At 40.3% G+C, this 17206-nt stretch overlaps 1 protein-coding gene across 1 annotated transcript; it reads right to left on the reverse strand.

Annotated features, from left to right (window-relative positions):
- Positions 1–508: 508 nt before the first annotated feature.
- gnai1 (guanine nucleotide binding protein (G protein), alpha inhibiting activity polypeptide 1) lies at positions 509–16671 on the reverse strand. The gene is made up of 9 exons (XM_079654349.1): positions 16202–16671; positions 8546–8588; positions 7310–7451; positions 6451–6608; positions 4869–4997; positions 3532–3661; positions 3205–3358; positions 2109–2328; positions 509–1706 (listed from the first exon to the last, which is right to left on the reverse strand). Exons 1-8 carry the CDS (start codon positions 16317–16319, stop codon positions 2138–2140), a joined length of 1065 nt encoding a protein of 354 aa, XP_079510475.1. The 5' UTR covers positions 16320–16671; the 3' UTR covers positions 509–1706; positions 2109–2137.
- Positions 16672–17206: the final 535 nt, after the last annotated feature.

Consider the following 17206-nt stretch of genomic DNA (forward strand, 5'->3'; position numbering starts at 1 on the left):
TGTGTGCATGTGTGTATTATGAGACTGTTCTGAGCCCATATTATCTCGCTTCATAAGAAAGGCATGCACAGTACAACAGTGTGGCAAGCCATTTATGAAGATGTGAAGTGCATCCCAGCCAGCCTACACGAACATCAAAGCATGACCCATCACTGATAAAAGCATCATCTAATGAAGTAGAATTTGTATTCGAGATACATGATGAAAATGAAACATTTGATCTTTTAGCATATTTAAAAAAAAAAAAAAAAAAAAAAAAGCTTTCAGGTCATTAACATACATTAAATTAGAGTTTGAGCTCATTCTGCATTATGAGGCCATGTGATAGCTGCATGACATTTAACGAGAAGATGCAAGATACAGGAAAGGGTAGCATAATGAAATACATTCATCATGCTTTGTGCTTAAGCAGCTAATTATAGTAGTGCAATAATTAAGCCACCATTAGTGTAAACATGGTTAATTAACTGTAGAAGATACATATGTTTAATGATTGAGCAACTTCACGTGGTTTGTAAATGTTTTTTATTAGCAAAATAAGGGAGATGAGTCTACAAAGATTCTCCATCCGTGGAGAACATACACATACATTTGTGGCAGTTTCTTTATGTGAACAAATCCAGGACTATATTTATTACTCTTCTTGGCAAAGTAGTTCTGACCTCAAATCACAGACCAGTTTTTTCTTGACCATCTTGGTTTCCATCACCTGAATGAATCCTCGAGTAGCGCCTCTACTCTCAAATCACCACCGAAGAACGGCGTCTGAACCTTAAAACATTTCAGACCTCATCCTCAACCTTTACAACCATCTTTTCAGTGGTTCAGTTTTTCTCTCCTCAACACCAAAACTCTCCTCATAATACATTAAAATGTACATTAAAATGTGCCTACCCTTGTCTTTGACTTGAGCATATTATCATAAGCTCAATGCCTTGACTCACCATTATCCGAATGGTTGGGAAGAATGGATATTTTGTACAGTTTAAAAACCAGAACCCCGGAATCTGCGGGGCAAATGTAACAATTTACATCTCAGTATTGTACTGCGTGATTGGCCAGCGAGGCCTTTCATTGTCATGGCTGGTGGGGGGATGGGGGTAGGGGACTGTGGAGGCTACATATTGATCACCATGGAGACCTATGTAGCTTTAGACCAGAGGGAAACCTTCCACATCCCGATAGCTCAATGGTGTGCACATAGAAGATAGCAGGGACACTAACATATGAAAACAGTTAACCTCTTTATGTTTAGAACAATTCAGCAGGCAACAGAACAAGCATTGGGACTACGGCCGCGGTAAAAATGCATGCGAAGGCACAAGTACCAACAAACTGGACTCAAAGTTGTGCGCCTTTTCTTCCCTTTTGGTTGTAGGGAAGGAAGAAAAGAAGCATTTCCACCAACAGCAAAGTTTCCTTTTCCAGAGACAGCGGCAGAAGTAACAGCATAAAAGTGATCTCCTCCAAAACTAAATACAAAGTAACAGTTTTTTTTAGTGTGCGGGAAACTTTTGCTGTGACGCTTTTACATAGATACAAACATCCTACACAAATGTCGTAACGCTAGTTCAAAAATGTTCCAAGACAAAAAACATAAATAAAGCTGTTAAAAGTGGCATATAGTACAGCACTGGTCCGTGACTGATCCTCCCGACTCTTCTCATCTTCCCCACCAAAGATGCACAATAAACTGGCTCCACCGCCTGAGGAGAGAAGAGGAGAGAGAAAGAACCATGAAGGACGAGACGGAGGAGGGATGGCCTTGAGCCTTTTCAAAAAGAGAACTTTTGGAGAGGTCGACCTCGCCTCACTATCATTAACAAACATCTAAATGGAGCGGGAAATGTATTTTAGCCGTACATAAAAGGAAGGGACAGATTTCAAAATGTAAATATGCATTTGATTATGATGGACTACGCTACATCATTGTGGTCAACTCCAGCTATGCTCCTCCATAATTCTGAATTTTGAAAGAAGATATCCAGAGCGCATGCTCCCAAAGTTCCCTTAGTGCTGCACTCTACTTATAAAGTGAAGAAACTCATTCATAATGCTGAAATGTGATGCAGATATGTGCATACACCCGCTGACGAAGAGTCCCTTACCAAAAAGAAAAAGGTTATCTTCTCCATCCTCAGAAGAGACCACAGTCTTTCAGGTTGTTCTTGATGATGACGTCGGTGACGGCGTCAAAGACAAACTGCACATTCTTGGTGTCCGTGGCGCAGGTGAAGTGGGTGTAAATCTCCTTGGTGTCCTTCCTCTTGTTCAGGTCCTCAAACTGACACTGAATGTAGGCAGCTGCTTCCTCGTACGTGTTGGAGCCTGGAGCGGGAAGTGAAGAGGCAGGAAGTCAATGCATAGGACAAGGTATAGAAGTTGTATATATTGTTAATTGTTAAGACTGACTGACATGGCTGGGCTTCATCCTGCTAACTGGGAATAACGGCCATTATTTTTCATTATATCATTTCATATTAAAGTTGAATGCTCATTCTTTAACATGTGGCTTTTTTTCAAATTACAAAAACAAATGTGTTAACATTTTGCAGTCTGTTAGTGTGCAAAAGTCATATAAGACTTCAGGGAGTCACTGCTCCTAGCTAATAATAACAACCCATAAATAGCCTCAAAAACCACAACTACACTTTTTATAAAGGATTAAAGGAAAGGTCAGAATATGTGATTATCATTGTGATCATTATTGAGTTTTAGAGGTGCTGGGGGGCAGGATTTATTCACTTTGGCCAGAGCCAGGCTGGTTAAATTAAGTTAAATTAAGTTAATCTGCTGCTGGGTGTTGCCCTATGCGAGAATGGTAGCGATTTAAATATCCTAATTGTTTTATTAATTCACTCGTAGTAGATAACAGAATGACATTTCAATGTTAATCTCCTAATTTCTGACATCTTCCTCTCTAAGCTTCCTGTCAGGCACATTCCCATCACTTGTATCATCTCATCTGACACTGAAACACACCCATCTCTGGTCTGGGAGTGTTCATTTAAACTAACGATCTTTGTTTTCTATGTGGAACAAATCTGCTCAAATCGACAGTGTATTAATCAAGATTCAAAATCAACTCCATAAGCACATTTGTCATTGGCAGGTTCTAATGGCATTTTTGTGTTAAAAAAAGAGCAAAAAGAAAAAGAATGGGCCATTTCAAAACAATTATTTGTCAAATGCAGCCAGCCTTACCAGCATATTCTGGGTAACAGATGGTTAGAGGACTCTTCTTGATCTTCTCCTCGAACAGGTCCTTCTTGTTGAGGAAGAGGATGATGGAGGTGTCTGTGAACCACTTGTTGTTGCAGATGCTGTCGAACAGCTTCATACTCTCATGCATTCGGTTCTAAGGAGGAACAGAAAAAAATGATTGCCCACTGATCCATAAGAAAGGGAAAAGCCTTATCATTTATTTCCACTTTGCTATTCCAGTGAACAAGAGGAATAATTCCCTGGTGTGCACAAACAGCGAGTGCCTGCTTTGATGTTATTCCGTGAGTCAGAGGCTGGAGCACTCACCATCTCCTCGTCCTCGGCCAGCACCAGGTCGTAGTCACTGAGGGCCACGCAGAAGATGATGGCGGTCACTCCCTCAAAGCAATGGATCCACTTCTTCCTCTCAGACCTCTGACCTCCAACATCAAACATTCTGGTCGGGGCGAGAAATAAACATTGACACATGTGCCTCAGCATACAGACATACATAGACAATACAGCAGTGTTTACAGTATAAACTCAGAGGCAGAAAGAATTCACGGCTGCTCCGCTCTCGCTGCAGTGTTTGGTGATGACAGTAAGAGATAGAGGGGAGAGGAAACACAAATGCTTTGTCTTTTGTTACTTCAAAACTGTTCTGATAAAAATCTACTCTAGCAATACTCAAGTGACCAGCAAATGGGTATACTGACAGAACAGCATCTTGTGTTTTCTATTTGCTTGTAAAGAGCTATAAATGAGGGGGATTTTTACTGCTCGCTTTACTTAATCCACACCAAAGCACCTCTCTCACTTTCGGGAACAATTTCTACAATAGCAAATCCAATTATAAAGAGCAATTTTCAAATCTTTTTGTAAACGGTAACGTGTGAAACAATTGCATAATAATACATGGAATTGTGGCAAAACAAAACGCCCCATTTAGCTCTTGTGAGAGCTGCTACTACACTGCAGAAGCCACATCTGGAAATACTACGGTTTAAAGGCAGCACTGGGGGAGGGAATGGTGAATGTATAATAGGGTGTGCAAATAAAAGAAGTAATCACATTTACCTCATCAACACAAGAAAGACCGACATAAGGTCAGACCTCTTTAATTGTGTTTATCTTCGAATACAAACTGAACCATTCAAAAAAGGAGTACTTTGCTTTTTAACGTGTAGCCCCTGCTGTTTTATCCGTACATTACAAAGAGCAATGGCTACTTTACAGAAGAACTGTTGTGATATACAACTGTGACACTAATTGTGTGTCATCATGAGTGTATTTAAGCTGCGCCTTGAGTAAGACAGGACATTTAAAAAGCGCTGTGTTTTGTATGTCTCTATGGATCATTTAACATCTATTTCTGCTCTCTTGTATGTCCCAACATCATGAATGTATGTGTCACTAGCATCCGCTTACGGACTTATAGTGTCATGATATCATCAAGCCTGCTGCCCCCACTTCCTTTCTGTTTTTTTTTCTCTCTGAGTCACTGCTGATATTTGCAGAACACCTTCACACATTGTGTCACAACTTACATCTGTACATGAGCAAAGGTAATTTCTATGGGAGTGAATGAGTCAGAGGCAGGAAGGAAAGCTAATCAAGGCACCACGTAAAAAAACACTTTGAAGCAAAGAAGAAGAAATTCTCACTTGAAGTGAAGGTCCTTGAATGTGAAGTGCGTCTCCACAATGCCTGTGGTTTTGACTCGGGTCCTCAGGACATCCTGCTGAGTTGGGATATAGGTGGCCTGGGATATCCTGTCCAAATCGTTCAAGTAGCTAATAGACAGACACATAGAAAAGGACATTAGGGAAAGCAGAATAATCATAAAAAGGGAGTGAGAGAGAAAGAGAAAATGTGTATCAAGGTCAAGTCTTTATCTCCCATTTGAATGAATGACTCCCGATCATTTCAGTTTGAAACAATATACTTCTTTGTTAGCTGTTTTAACCAGATACAAATCTCAGTTAACCTGAACTGAGGTCTTTTCTGTGTGGAGTTCACATTGTTGTGTGTAAGGTAGACTCCCTCTGGGTTCAGTCCTGGGTTGAAGGTTATGCAGCCGATGGGGAAACTTCCAACATTTCAGAGTCAATGTTTTGTCCGTCTCCCATGGGATAGCCTCTAGTCTTGTCATGGTTGTGAATTGGCATATGCAGGTATAGAGAAGGGATGGCATTTTGATCATTTGTTATGACTTTAGCATGTTTCTTTTTTTCCGCTTAATTAAACCCAGAAACTGCAAGGCAAAGTTGACCTTGAGATGAGTTGAGATGTGTTTTTAAAAAAAGGCATTAAGTTCATTTCAACATCTTTTTATATGGATTTTCTCATGCATACTGCAAGAGATAATTCTTTTTCCATAGAAAGAATAGTTCAACATTAGGTGTAAATGCCTATACAAACTTTATTTTTCTGTATGTAGTATAAATTGTTTCAGATTTAAAAAACTACATTTTCTTACACTCTGGGTGTATTGTGACCTAAGCACTCAAGGTTATTGCTGAAAAATTACAATAGGAAGAAAGATTAGTGACCTCTAGTTGCTATCCAACAAACACTAGTAATCTCCCCTTTACACTAACAGGCCTTTTGTTTGTTTTTCAAGGTATTAAACAGTAAAAACACACAAGGTTCAGGACATGGTGTTTCCTATTCATGAAAAGCCCCTGGACAGCAGGATTATAGGAACCAAATAGAAAAGAGCAACAACTGCAGCGCCCTTGGCCTGCTACATAAACACTGATGTTTGCTTCAGAGCACAACAAGGCAACTGCTTTTTTCCTCACAAAATGATGATATCATCTCTCTCTTGGCCAACGGCTCTTGCACAACATATACAACTTTCAGGCTGGCCAAGGAAAACAATGGAGCAGTTTAGATGCAGAGGGTTGTGATCACTTCTTTTTAAGCATGTGACAAATGTTCCTGTGCTAAGGTGTAAGGTCCTGGATTAATTGGCTTTCCAGCCTCTGCTCTTCAGGCTTCGCTGAGGAGGGCAAATATTGACAGTTTAAAAGTCCAGGCAGATACATGGTGCCGGGGCTTTCTGCTGTCTGAGCATGATGAGAGGCAATAACAACTGTTAAGGCAGCAGCTTTCTGTGTTTGTAGAGGAATGGCACTAGTTTGTTGACATTAATTGGTGTGCTGGAGGTTTTTCCTTGAGTGAATCATAATTTTGGGAATACAAATGCAACTTTTTTTTTATGTTGTGTGTTATGTGACTCACTATGCTGCCGAGTCATTGAGCTGATACTCGCGAGAGCGGCTGAAGCAGGCATGAACACCTCCGTCCTTCCACAGGTGCTTAATGACACCGGCCAGCTCCCCCGTCATGAAGCCTTCCTCTGCGGAGCCCGCCAGCACAAACAGCTGCCGCGCATCATCCTGAGAGAGGGGAGGCAATAAAGTCAGGATCATAAATCAACCATCCAAGTCATTTAAACCGCTATTATCATTAACAATGACCGGCTGCTACCAAGCTGAAATGCCAGTCACAAGGTTATAAGGATTTTGCAGAGATAGCTTCTGATCAACCGATCAAGGCAGAAGCGCAAAAACATCACCTTATACAAAACTCAACTTAAAAGTTAAATATTTGGCTTGAGGACCAGGTATTGTTTATCAAACTTGAGAAGATAAAATATACTCTTAGGTGCTCTGCAGACCGTTTTTATAATAAATGGCAGTGCTTGATTTCAATAACCTAAAAACACCCCCAACCGAATAGCGGAACATTTTTATTTATTTTCAAAACCTTTTAATATTTTATTTCCTTCTTTTTTTTTTTACCCAATTATATAAGCTTGTATTCACTTATCTGTCTTTGCTTGTTATTTAAATTACATTTATTATTATTGTTTACTTGTGTTATTTTGCTTCTTTTTTTTTTTACATGGAATCAATGTGCTTCTGTGATTAAAGTTGTATCTCTATGGGTTTCCATGGTAGGGGTGGGAGGGGATGGCCGTGTCTTACTTTCCCAGGAGTGTTTGCTGACAGTTTACTCAATGTACTAGCTTGTTTCCAACACCCCCGACTCCCTCCAGGTTTCTACTCTACCAGATGACCCTCCCTCTGTCACTCACAGCTCTCGCGGCATCGCCAAAGTCGATCTTGAGGCGCCCCATGGCTCTGATGATGGCGATGATGGACTGGATGGTGTTGCTGTAGACCACAGCCTTGTACTGCTTACATTCCTCTTCTGAGTAGCCTGCCTCGTGGATGATCCTGAAAGAAAAAGGAGGAAAAGACGGTCAAACCATAACCACATTTTTCCAAATGCTACCACGATAGATAGAAAACACTCATGAAGAAATATGTACGGTGAGTAATGTGTCCTACTTTTCAGCTTTCTCAAAAATCACTTACTTTCATCCTCCGCTTTCATTCAATATCCTTTTTCTCTGACATATGTCCAATGGTTATATGTGGTGAAATATAATCAGGCCACATTGGTCCTGATATTTAAGCTTCTCATTCCTGGCTACTTGAACCATGGTTAGTCAGGGGAAATAAGCTTTTTCTACAGTTGCATGTAATTTAGTCTGGATAGAAGCATCTGCATGCAAACAAAAAATATAAACTTTCAATTTATTATCTTTTAATGTATTTATTGAATGTGTTGTTTAACTCAAAAGATAAGGGGCAAGCTCTCAGGCTTTTACAACAAAAGCTGAATGTGTTACAAAAAACTATTATTTTCAATATTGGTTCATTTGCTTGTTATTTGGACTTTTCAATATCTTTTACAACATTTTCCAGCCAAAATATGCAGGGTTTGGCAAATTGGTCAATTAACCAGATATGGTCAAACGGATATCTCCGAGCACACTGGTATTACAGTGGATTTATGTATTATTATTTTGATTGTAAGTATAATACAATTTCTATACATCTTCAACAGGTAAAGAACCAATAGAAATATCAAACTGAGCAGCGGTTAAAATCTGCATCTGTATGTCTGCTGATTCATGAGCGATACCATGAGCGTGCTTGTGTAAAATGTAATTCATGTAGGACGCGCGCACTATGTGGATGATGTATGGAGTTAGTCCTAATGTATTCTGCTGGGTTGTCGTCATGATCAATTATATATGGTAGCTGTTTTCGATGTGATTCTCAGACCATAAATAATACTCAGAGACGCTATAAAAGCATGATTGCTGTTTGACACTGTTTGTATTGAGCAAAATGAATACTGTGCCATTATGCATATCTGATGGGAAAATAAGTCACTGTTGATACGCTGGAGAAAAAAAAGGGTTGTTTTGATTGTTCAGTGTGCAGAATGATGAGATGCAACAGCAGCAAAATGAACTCACTTCATCTGCTTGACAATTGTACTTTTCCCTGATTCGCCAGCGCCTAGAAAAGAAGAAAAATACATTTATTAGAGTGTAAATATCTCAAGAGGTCATTGTTGCCCGAGTCATACCCATTTTAACCCACGTCACCCAGATCACTTCCTATACTGCATTTTATGATGATGTATGGGGCCAAATGGCATGATAAGGAACCATTATTATGAAACCTGAGCGTTACCACGTAAATCAAATGACATATAGAGAGTGTGTGTGCAACCCAAAGTCTGTGTATGTCCCCGGTGATTGAGTTTGTCCCTTCCTCCAGGCAGATTTACTCATTTGTTTGATGGCAACAAGCTCAGTCAGAAGTCTCGCTTTGTGATAAAGCTCGCTCTAGTTTGGCGTTACTGTAGGTGTGTTTGGAATTTTATCAGCTAAATAATCACATCATCAAGGCTCTTGGCTCGCGCACAACTAAAGATGAGATAGATTATTATGGAGTTGTGAATAAACATGCTGTCAGCTCAGCATGTGGGGGCACTTGGGGCCAAAACTGAATGACATTGTTGTAGTTGACCTATGAATGATACAACACTGGGATGGAGACAGTGGTGGGAGCATAGTGTTGGCACGCCTTTTGCTTTGCGGATCGCTCAAACGTCACAGTGCCATGCAGTGGCGTAACAAGGTTGTGATTGGCCCCGGTGCAAATATTGTTTTGGGCCCCCCCCCATCATAAGCACACGCTGATGCACTCACACACGCACGGACATACACTCTCTAGTCTTTTCTCTTTTGATCGCCGCTCTTGTGCTTTGGTCTGCAAGCTATTACTTGCTGCTGCTAGCTACAGTACAGTACAGGTTGATTAAACGGAAGGTATCCCATGACATGAAAGGGAGCAAGGTCATTGGACAGCTAAATTACAAATTAATTTAGGTTGCTTGGTTACTTTGAAGATTGCGTGAACCGGTCAATGCCATTGGGGAAAAAAAAAAAATGTAAAAGATATATATAAAAAAAAAAAAAAAAGCCCCTTGCCGGCTCTGGGCCCCGGTGTGTTGCACCGGCTGCACCGTTGATAGTTACGCCACTGGCGCCATGGCAACTGCTCTCATTACATCCAGGACATCTCCAATGTGAGGCTGCAGTCACCTGACGAGGCTTTGTGATTGTGAGTGTGTGTGTGTGTGTGTGTGTGTGTGTGTGTGTGTGTGTGTGTGTGTGTGTGTGTGTGTGTGTGTGTGTGTGTGTGTGTGTGTGTGTGTGTGTGTGTGTGTGTGTGTGTGTGTGTGTGTGTGTGTGTGTGTGTGTGACAGGGGAACAGTATATATTATGTATATGTGGCTTAGTTTCCTCTACTGTAACCGGTCACTTGGAAGTGGCCGTTGTATTGGAATATTTTTTTCGAATCAAAGCCATCTGTGATGAAACCACATTCATCAGCATCTAAAGGGTTTTACCAGAAACTACATTACATCTACTAATGCAATGTCCTCATATTACAGCAGCGTGTTCTAAGAAGGTTACACTGAAGGCACCTGGCCACGAGGGAATATGTTTCAAACCACTTGAGTGGCAATTCCCTGAGTAAACACCCCCAGCTTCCCCTCTCAGCTCTAGAAACAGAATAAGAGGAAGTCGAATCATACCATTAGGTCTACACGAGGTAATGCTGTAGACTCTACAGCATTACCTCGTGATCCAGTCAGCAGAGACTAGATGATCTGCTCTTGCATAATAATTAAATCGGCAAAATCTAGTTCCACTTTTCATGTTGCATAAACTTCTAAATGAGACACTTTTTCGACAAGCCATTAGTAAATCAGCCTGCTTCACATTGTAAGTAACAGTCCTCTGAGAGTTATTTATAACATGTTTTAATGCATCCTGCTGCAGCGGGCACACTATCAGTCTGCATTCCTACAAACTTTCCCTCAGCAGTACTGCATGCTGATGGAACAGTGCTGGCACCTCACCTCCACGATAATTAGATGGGATTCACCTGAGGACACAATTTAATTACGTGTTACCACTCGGGTGCCGGAGAGCCCTGGGGAGGCTTGACGGCACCGCGGCAGCTCTCTGTACTCTGAGGCCCGACACTGGGTGTGTGAATCTGTGTGAGAGACACGACTGGCCTGCGAGTTGGCAAGGTTGCCCCCCTTGGCCAAGCAAAGAGCCATTTGCACCATGCCACCGAGGCTTCACATACCCACACAGCTCCCTCAATGTGGGATGCATGAAAATCCACTTAGGGCGAGCTATGAGCCCACAGTTCAAAGAAGCATCCTTATAAAGAAGATGTTAGCTAACCTCAGTTGTGTAACTTCTTAAAGGTTAGGTTACTGAGGCTTTTTTTACAGCTTTTTTTGATAAAAGAAATGTTATAAGCAGCAAAAACAAAGGCCTCTTATCTAATTTATCTAGTAAAAATTCAAAATAACTCCTGATTTTAGACACTCAAATGCGAGGGTTTTTAAATGTAAGTTACAATACATTAGAAGAAGACCTCACCTTGGATTTCTTTTTTCACTAGTTTTACAGTTTGTAGACCAAACAGTTTTTAATAAAAAATATCTTTAGTTAGAGCTTTAACCAAATTAATCAGAAAATAGTTGTGACAATAAACAAATTCTTTTCATGGAGGAAGTCCCCTTGAATATAAGAACATAAAACTAGATAATCAAGAATGTTCTGCTGACTTTTGATGACATTTCTGAGAACTGATGCTTTAATTCATTAGGAAAGGTGAGTCACATTGGTTGAGAAATCCTTCGATGTTGTGATTAACTTTTTCCCCACAGGGATTAAGACCATGACGTCAAGTGAATCTACTGTAATCGTGAATATGTAGCTGTAAATTCTGCCATATTTTTCCACTTTAGATCATAGTAACGACGATACGAAAGACCAGTGTACAGAAATTGAAAGCATCAGCCGCACAACTGAAATGGTAATAAGCCTGCCTACTAATTCTAAGCGTTCCAATGGTTAAAATTGGATGAAAACCATAGATTTGGTGTCTCAGTCTTTATCATAATCAATGAGATGGGAGCGCTTATGCAAGTGACTTGGCTCTGGTCCTTCTACACCAGTGATATCATTAGGGTGTGGATCTTGTTAAAGTTTTTAGGTCAAAGGGATACAGAACACACATTGATGTTCAGTCTTCCTGAATTTTGCCTCACACATGGACCATCAAGGGTTACATGGCACCAAAAGCCTGACCTATAAGTCCTCATGCAGAGTCATGTTACACATCCACAGCTTTGATACACCCACCCCAAAACTGCTCCAGACTCCAAACCACTGGAGCAGCTGGTTTCTGTTTCTAGCGGTTCAAACTATTTTAGGAAAGTCCAACCCAACAAGTAAAACTGGAGCGTTTTTTCTCTTCTTGCACAAAGAACAGAGCTGTTTCTATCCCCCAACCACAAACACATCTTTTCTCTTGGAACTTCCTCTGGTTGATCTTCGTGAGGCAGCATGGATGAGGCTTTGAAAACAATAGCATTATGGAGATGAATGTGATTCAAATGGCTACCATGCCTGGGCCTTCTCCATTTACAGATTAACCAAATGTGTCTACTAAATCTCTTGGAGAATCAGCAAAGTGGGCTTGCATGCAAACCAAAGTAAAGATGGCAAAGGACTATTTTTCAGGCTCCAGATCAACGGCATGAAGATACGTTTGTGCGGGTCAGGGGGTTTATAGGGGCCATGCAGCCACCCCAACATGTCCTCTTTAGTGAGCAATGTAAGGGCTTCTAGAGGGCTTGGCACAATGTGCAAACCACATTAGTGATGCCACATTAGCAGCCAAACACCATCCAGCCCCACTCCCTTCTCTGTGTTTTCCACTCTTATTCCCTCATAAATATCCATCTTCCTCTTTTACATTCAGTCCTTTTTCCCAATATGATTTATTGTTCCTCTCGCTTAATATCCAATTCCTCTTTTTCCTCTCCCTCTGAGGGGATTTAAATATGAGTCATTCATGAAAGATTCCAGGAGCCTCCATGCTTTGCGCTAACCACCAGGGTAAACGACCAGAGGGATCGAACTGCCAACAAGCAGATCGATGGCTGAAAGATTGTTTCCCACACACTGGGACAGACCAAACTGTTCGAGGAGATGTCTAATGATGCGGACAAAGAGATGTTGGAATGCGGACAACTTCATTTGATTACCCCGCATTTTTAAGATAACAAAGCACATCCATACATGTCTGGTTACATCATTAAAACATGGCAAACATTAGAGAGGGCACAATGACCAATGGTGGAGAAAGGCTGAGGATTATTAATAAAAATCTTCCCACAGTTGCGCGACAGCTATAGAAAGAGTAATTAGGCTGAGGAGATTGTAATCTATTTTAGCACGTAGATATGAATAGTAGGATAATTGGGTCCTGGAGATTATGGGAATCAAATGAGAGCCAAATAAAGACAAAGAGCTAAATGAGAAATATGTTCAGTTTTCAGGAGAGAAAAGATGTCCACCCTCCTCTCTAAAGGACACCTGAGCCTGCCTGGTAGTTTGGATTTGACAGTGTGTGTACAAAGATTCAAAAATTCAAATCATTTTCATGTAAATTGGAGTTTTTTTACGTCAGCTTAACGATTTTAGGTCAGTGACAGGGAGCACACATAAGCCTGTGATTAACATTTAGGGTAGCACTGAGAACCAGGTGGTAAACACATAAACCTGTCACTCCCCAAAGCACCAGATGTTTGATGTATACACAAACTTCAACTCATTTAGAAGTCGTAACTTCCATTTCATACAACAAAAGCTTGATGACAAAAAAATACATATTGCAAGCAGCCCCAATGTTATCAATGGGATAAACTTCCTGTCTCAAATTGGACATAGACATAGTGCATATTCAGATTTGATAGCGCTTAAATTAGATGTTAACACATCAACATATTTAGGATATATGAAAAAAATGTGTAACCTACTGTAGGAAGTGTGAAATTGTTAGTTCACATAACTTCACATTTTGACACAGTTTGAGTAACGTTAGGTTCTGCCAGACCTCGCGAGACTTTGTTGGAAGAAAAATCACTCTCAAGCAAAGTTAATTTTCTCTTGAAGTGTCATTCCAAAGAAATCTAATAATGCCATATTTTTGACCAGCCACCTTGATATAGATATTGCAACAGTATTCGTGAGTTGATCTGTGGTGCTGAATATTTACACAATGAGTTATTTGTTGAGCAAAAATCAGTATTGGGAAAATAAGGACTGCCTTGGATCATTCATCATTCACTGTAATTCGGCCTTCAAAATCTGAAAAAGACACCATATCTATATAATTATACATCATTAGAATGCCCAGCCTTACTGTGGAGCAAAAAAGTCTGTGTTAATGCGCACTTCTCCCATTAAGGTTAATGGACCTCAGCCTTGCAGTTAGTTTTCTAAAACGGGGCATGGCAGTGGCAAAACCCATATGACACAGATACAGGAAATGGATCCTCAGTGTGTGGTCATCTTGGATACAACACAACTCCACAATGCTTACAGCCTTTAACTACCAAGCCACAAGTTTTTACTGAATTTATATCGATGTTGACTGGGTGTGTTTAGAGAAAAGTCTACTCCAGAAATGCTTACGAATCAACAACTTCAAAACTGAATATTTTCAGTGACTATTTACCCGCAAGATAAACAACTTAAACTCCTGATTCGAGCCACCCTGTCTCTCTGCAGCAGAGCCTTTTCATTTTTAATGCTTTAGCATTGTTCTCATCTTACTGCCCCTCTCTTTCTTTCTACTGGTGTCACAGCCTGTCACTGGCAGTAACCTGAAGAGGCTGCCATGCTGAATGGATAAAAACACAAACGGTGCCAAGTCCGCCACGCTTGGGGGCCACACGACCTGGCACACAACTGTCACAAAGGCTGATGAACCAACAACAGAGTGGTTAAACTAACGTTGTATGGTGTGTGTCAGAGCTAAGGCTGATGAAAACTAGTATTCCACCCTACAGCAGCATAGCAGAAACTTGACCAAACTTGCTCAGTTCAATCAGCAAGTCTCATCTGGCACCTGAGGAATGTGGTCTACCTTTAGTGAGAAAGCATGTGCATTCTTATTCAAACTAAATTATACCAACGACTCACTAAATGTTTTACATATCTCAAACAATCTTCAAAGAAAACGTCCCTTGAATTAAATGTAATGAAAAACCAATGTTAGAAAGGAGTTGCGAAATTATAGGAAAAAAACAAGGACATTTTATCTTGTTTTTGTTCACAAATCAGTCCACAAAAGCTCTTATGTTGTGCGTTCTGTCAGCCGTTTGCCTGATATTGGTATTAGTTTCAGATTTCTTGTCCTGGTTGGTTACCCACATACCATGTGTGTGTGCATGTCAACATTTCCCAACGCTATCCACCTCAGGGGTTGATGGAAAAGTTTTTCACCTACGGTCTCTATTTACAAGGATAACAGTGTTTCTCCATATGCAAGTAATGCCGTTAATGTACACAAGGCTGGCTTCTAAATTAAAGCAATTCACGTAATTGTGCATACAGGGTTGTAAGAAGAAGCTTTGACGTGACAAACACATGTAATGAATGCAAGACATTACAAAAATGTAGTATAAAAGCCTACTAAGCCATTCATAAAACATTCTTGTGGTAGATTTTTAAGGAGGTATATCGATTTACCATAATCATAGTGGATTCTTAGACACCAACATAGAGCGAATGTGAAAATGCTTTGGAGTCAAAATTGGCTACTGCAGAGAGTAATGAAAGGGTCTTAGGCCATTATATCTACATCAGCATGTCATGTCATGCAACTGCTTACTTATTTAAGATGATCAATGGCATTTATGTTTCAATGGCTGCTATTGTATTGTCATGTTCATGAGGCTTTAAACTAAATTAACTTTCATTATTGTAATTTCCTGGATTTGTTGCGCAAGATATTTGCCCTTTTCGGATATCTTTACATGCATCTTGTTCTTGAACTTGAGATGGGTTAAAGACAAGGGAGGCAATAAGGAATTAAACAAAGGAAACTCTAGATAACACTACAGAAGAGGGGGGAAACCCTTCAGTCCCTTATTAGGCTAAACTTTTAATTTAAAACCAGGGATAGGGTCTCTAAACAACCTAAACTGACTGGACCCAACTAAGTTTTTAGTTAGCCTACATTCAGTCAGGTCTGGGCCCCTAATAAGCCACGAGCATATTTCACTGCATTGTAATGGACTAGACGAGAGGAAATGTGCCATTGTTGTAAGGATTTAGTCAACACAAATGCTCTTCATAGGCTGCTGAATGGACATAGTGTTAACAAAAATGAAAAGTGTGACTAGAAGTGTGATAAAAAACGAATTTAAACACGAATTGATGTTCTGTTTTGGATATTTTGGATAGTGTCATTTAACTACTTGGAAATAACGTTATGTTGTGTTTAATGACCAGAGTTGACGGTAAACTAAAGCTAACAAGGAGGAGACGACGTTATTCTACCGATGCGGAATTAAAACTTCGTAACATTTTCTAATTGACACCACCTAAAACTGACCATTAACCAGAGAATGAACATACACTAATTTGGTTTTAATGACAGGGCTGGCTCCCCACTCTATAACGGCTGTAGGCGAACACACTTCGCCGAAGTTCGTCCGGCGAACCGAGTCCCCTTACCGAGCAGCAGCAGCTTGACCTCCCTCGCCGCCTTCTCCCCGTCGTCCCTCAGATTCCTGTCGATCATCTTACTGCGCTCCACCGCCGCCTTGTCCTCTGTGCTCAGTGTGCATCCCATCTTCGACTCTGTCCTTCAGACCCAGATGGTGTAAAAAATATTTAAAACACCATATACCCACATTAAATGGTGAAGACTGCCTCGCACACACGCCCTTTTTTAAATGACAGGCAATCGATCTGTTCACGGGGGGAAAAGGGAAGCAATTCGACTTTTTTAAAAACAATGAGGCGTTTCTTCTGCCCGCGGAAATAATATCTGTATAAAATCCTCCTCGTCTCCGACGGAAAGATGTGTTGATAGTGAAACAGTTCCTCAGTGAAATCTCTTTCACCCGTTCGCCTCCATTCGTTGCGGCGGAGGCTGCTGTGTGAACAGCTTCTACTAGAGAGAGGGCTGATCAGTGTGTTCCGCAAGCAGTGACAACAATCACACTTCCGGTCGAATTCTTCAGAATAAAGGTGTCATTTCCACAAAGCTACATTTAACACAAACCATTCCATTACAATATGTTGTACAATCTACACTCAGAGGTGGAAGAAGTATTGGCTACTAAAGTAAAAGTAGAACTACCAAATAGCAGAAATACTCGGTTTCAAGTATAAATCTTGCATTCAAAATGTTACTTAAAATTAAAAAAGTTTTGGCATCAAGATATACTTAAAGTACTCGTTTACAGATTGGACAAAATCAGAATGATATATATTAAATGTTTTGATTGTAATTATTGATGCAATAATGTATTTAACACAGCAGGTTAAAGTGGAGCTAATCATAATTCATTTGTATAGTGCAATGTGTTTGTGGACATACTTCAGGTTTGACTAAAGTTATTTAAGATTTTTGATTACATATCATATAATTAATCCAAGTCTGCAAAATAACTTAAGGTTAAAAAATAAATGTGTTATAGTACACTATTATTTACCGCTGAATTGTGGTGGGGT

Source organism: Notothenia rossii (genome assembly GCF_949606895.1).
Source record: "Notothenia rossii genome assembly, chromosome: 10".
In the NCBI taxonomy this organism is placed as follows: domain Eukaryota; kingdom Metazoa; phylum Chordata; class Actinopteri; order Perciformes; family Nototheniidae; genus Notothenia; species Notothenia rossii.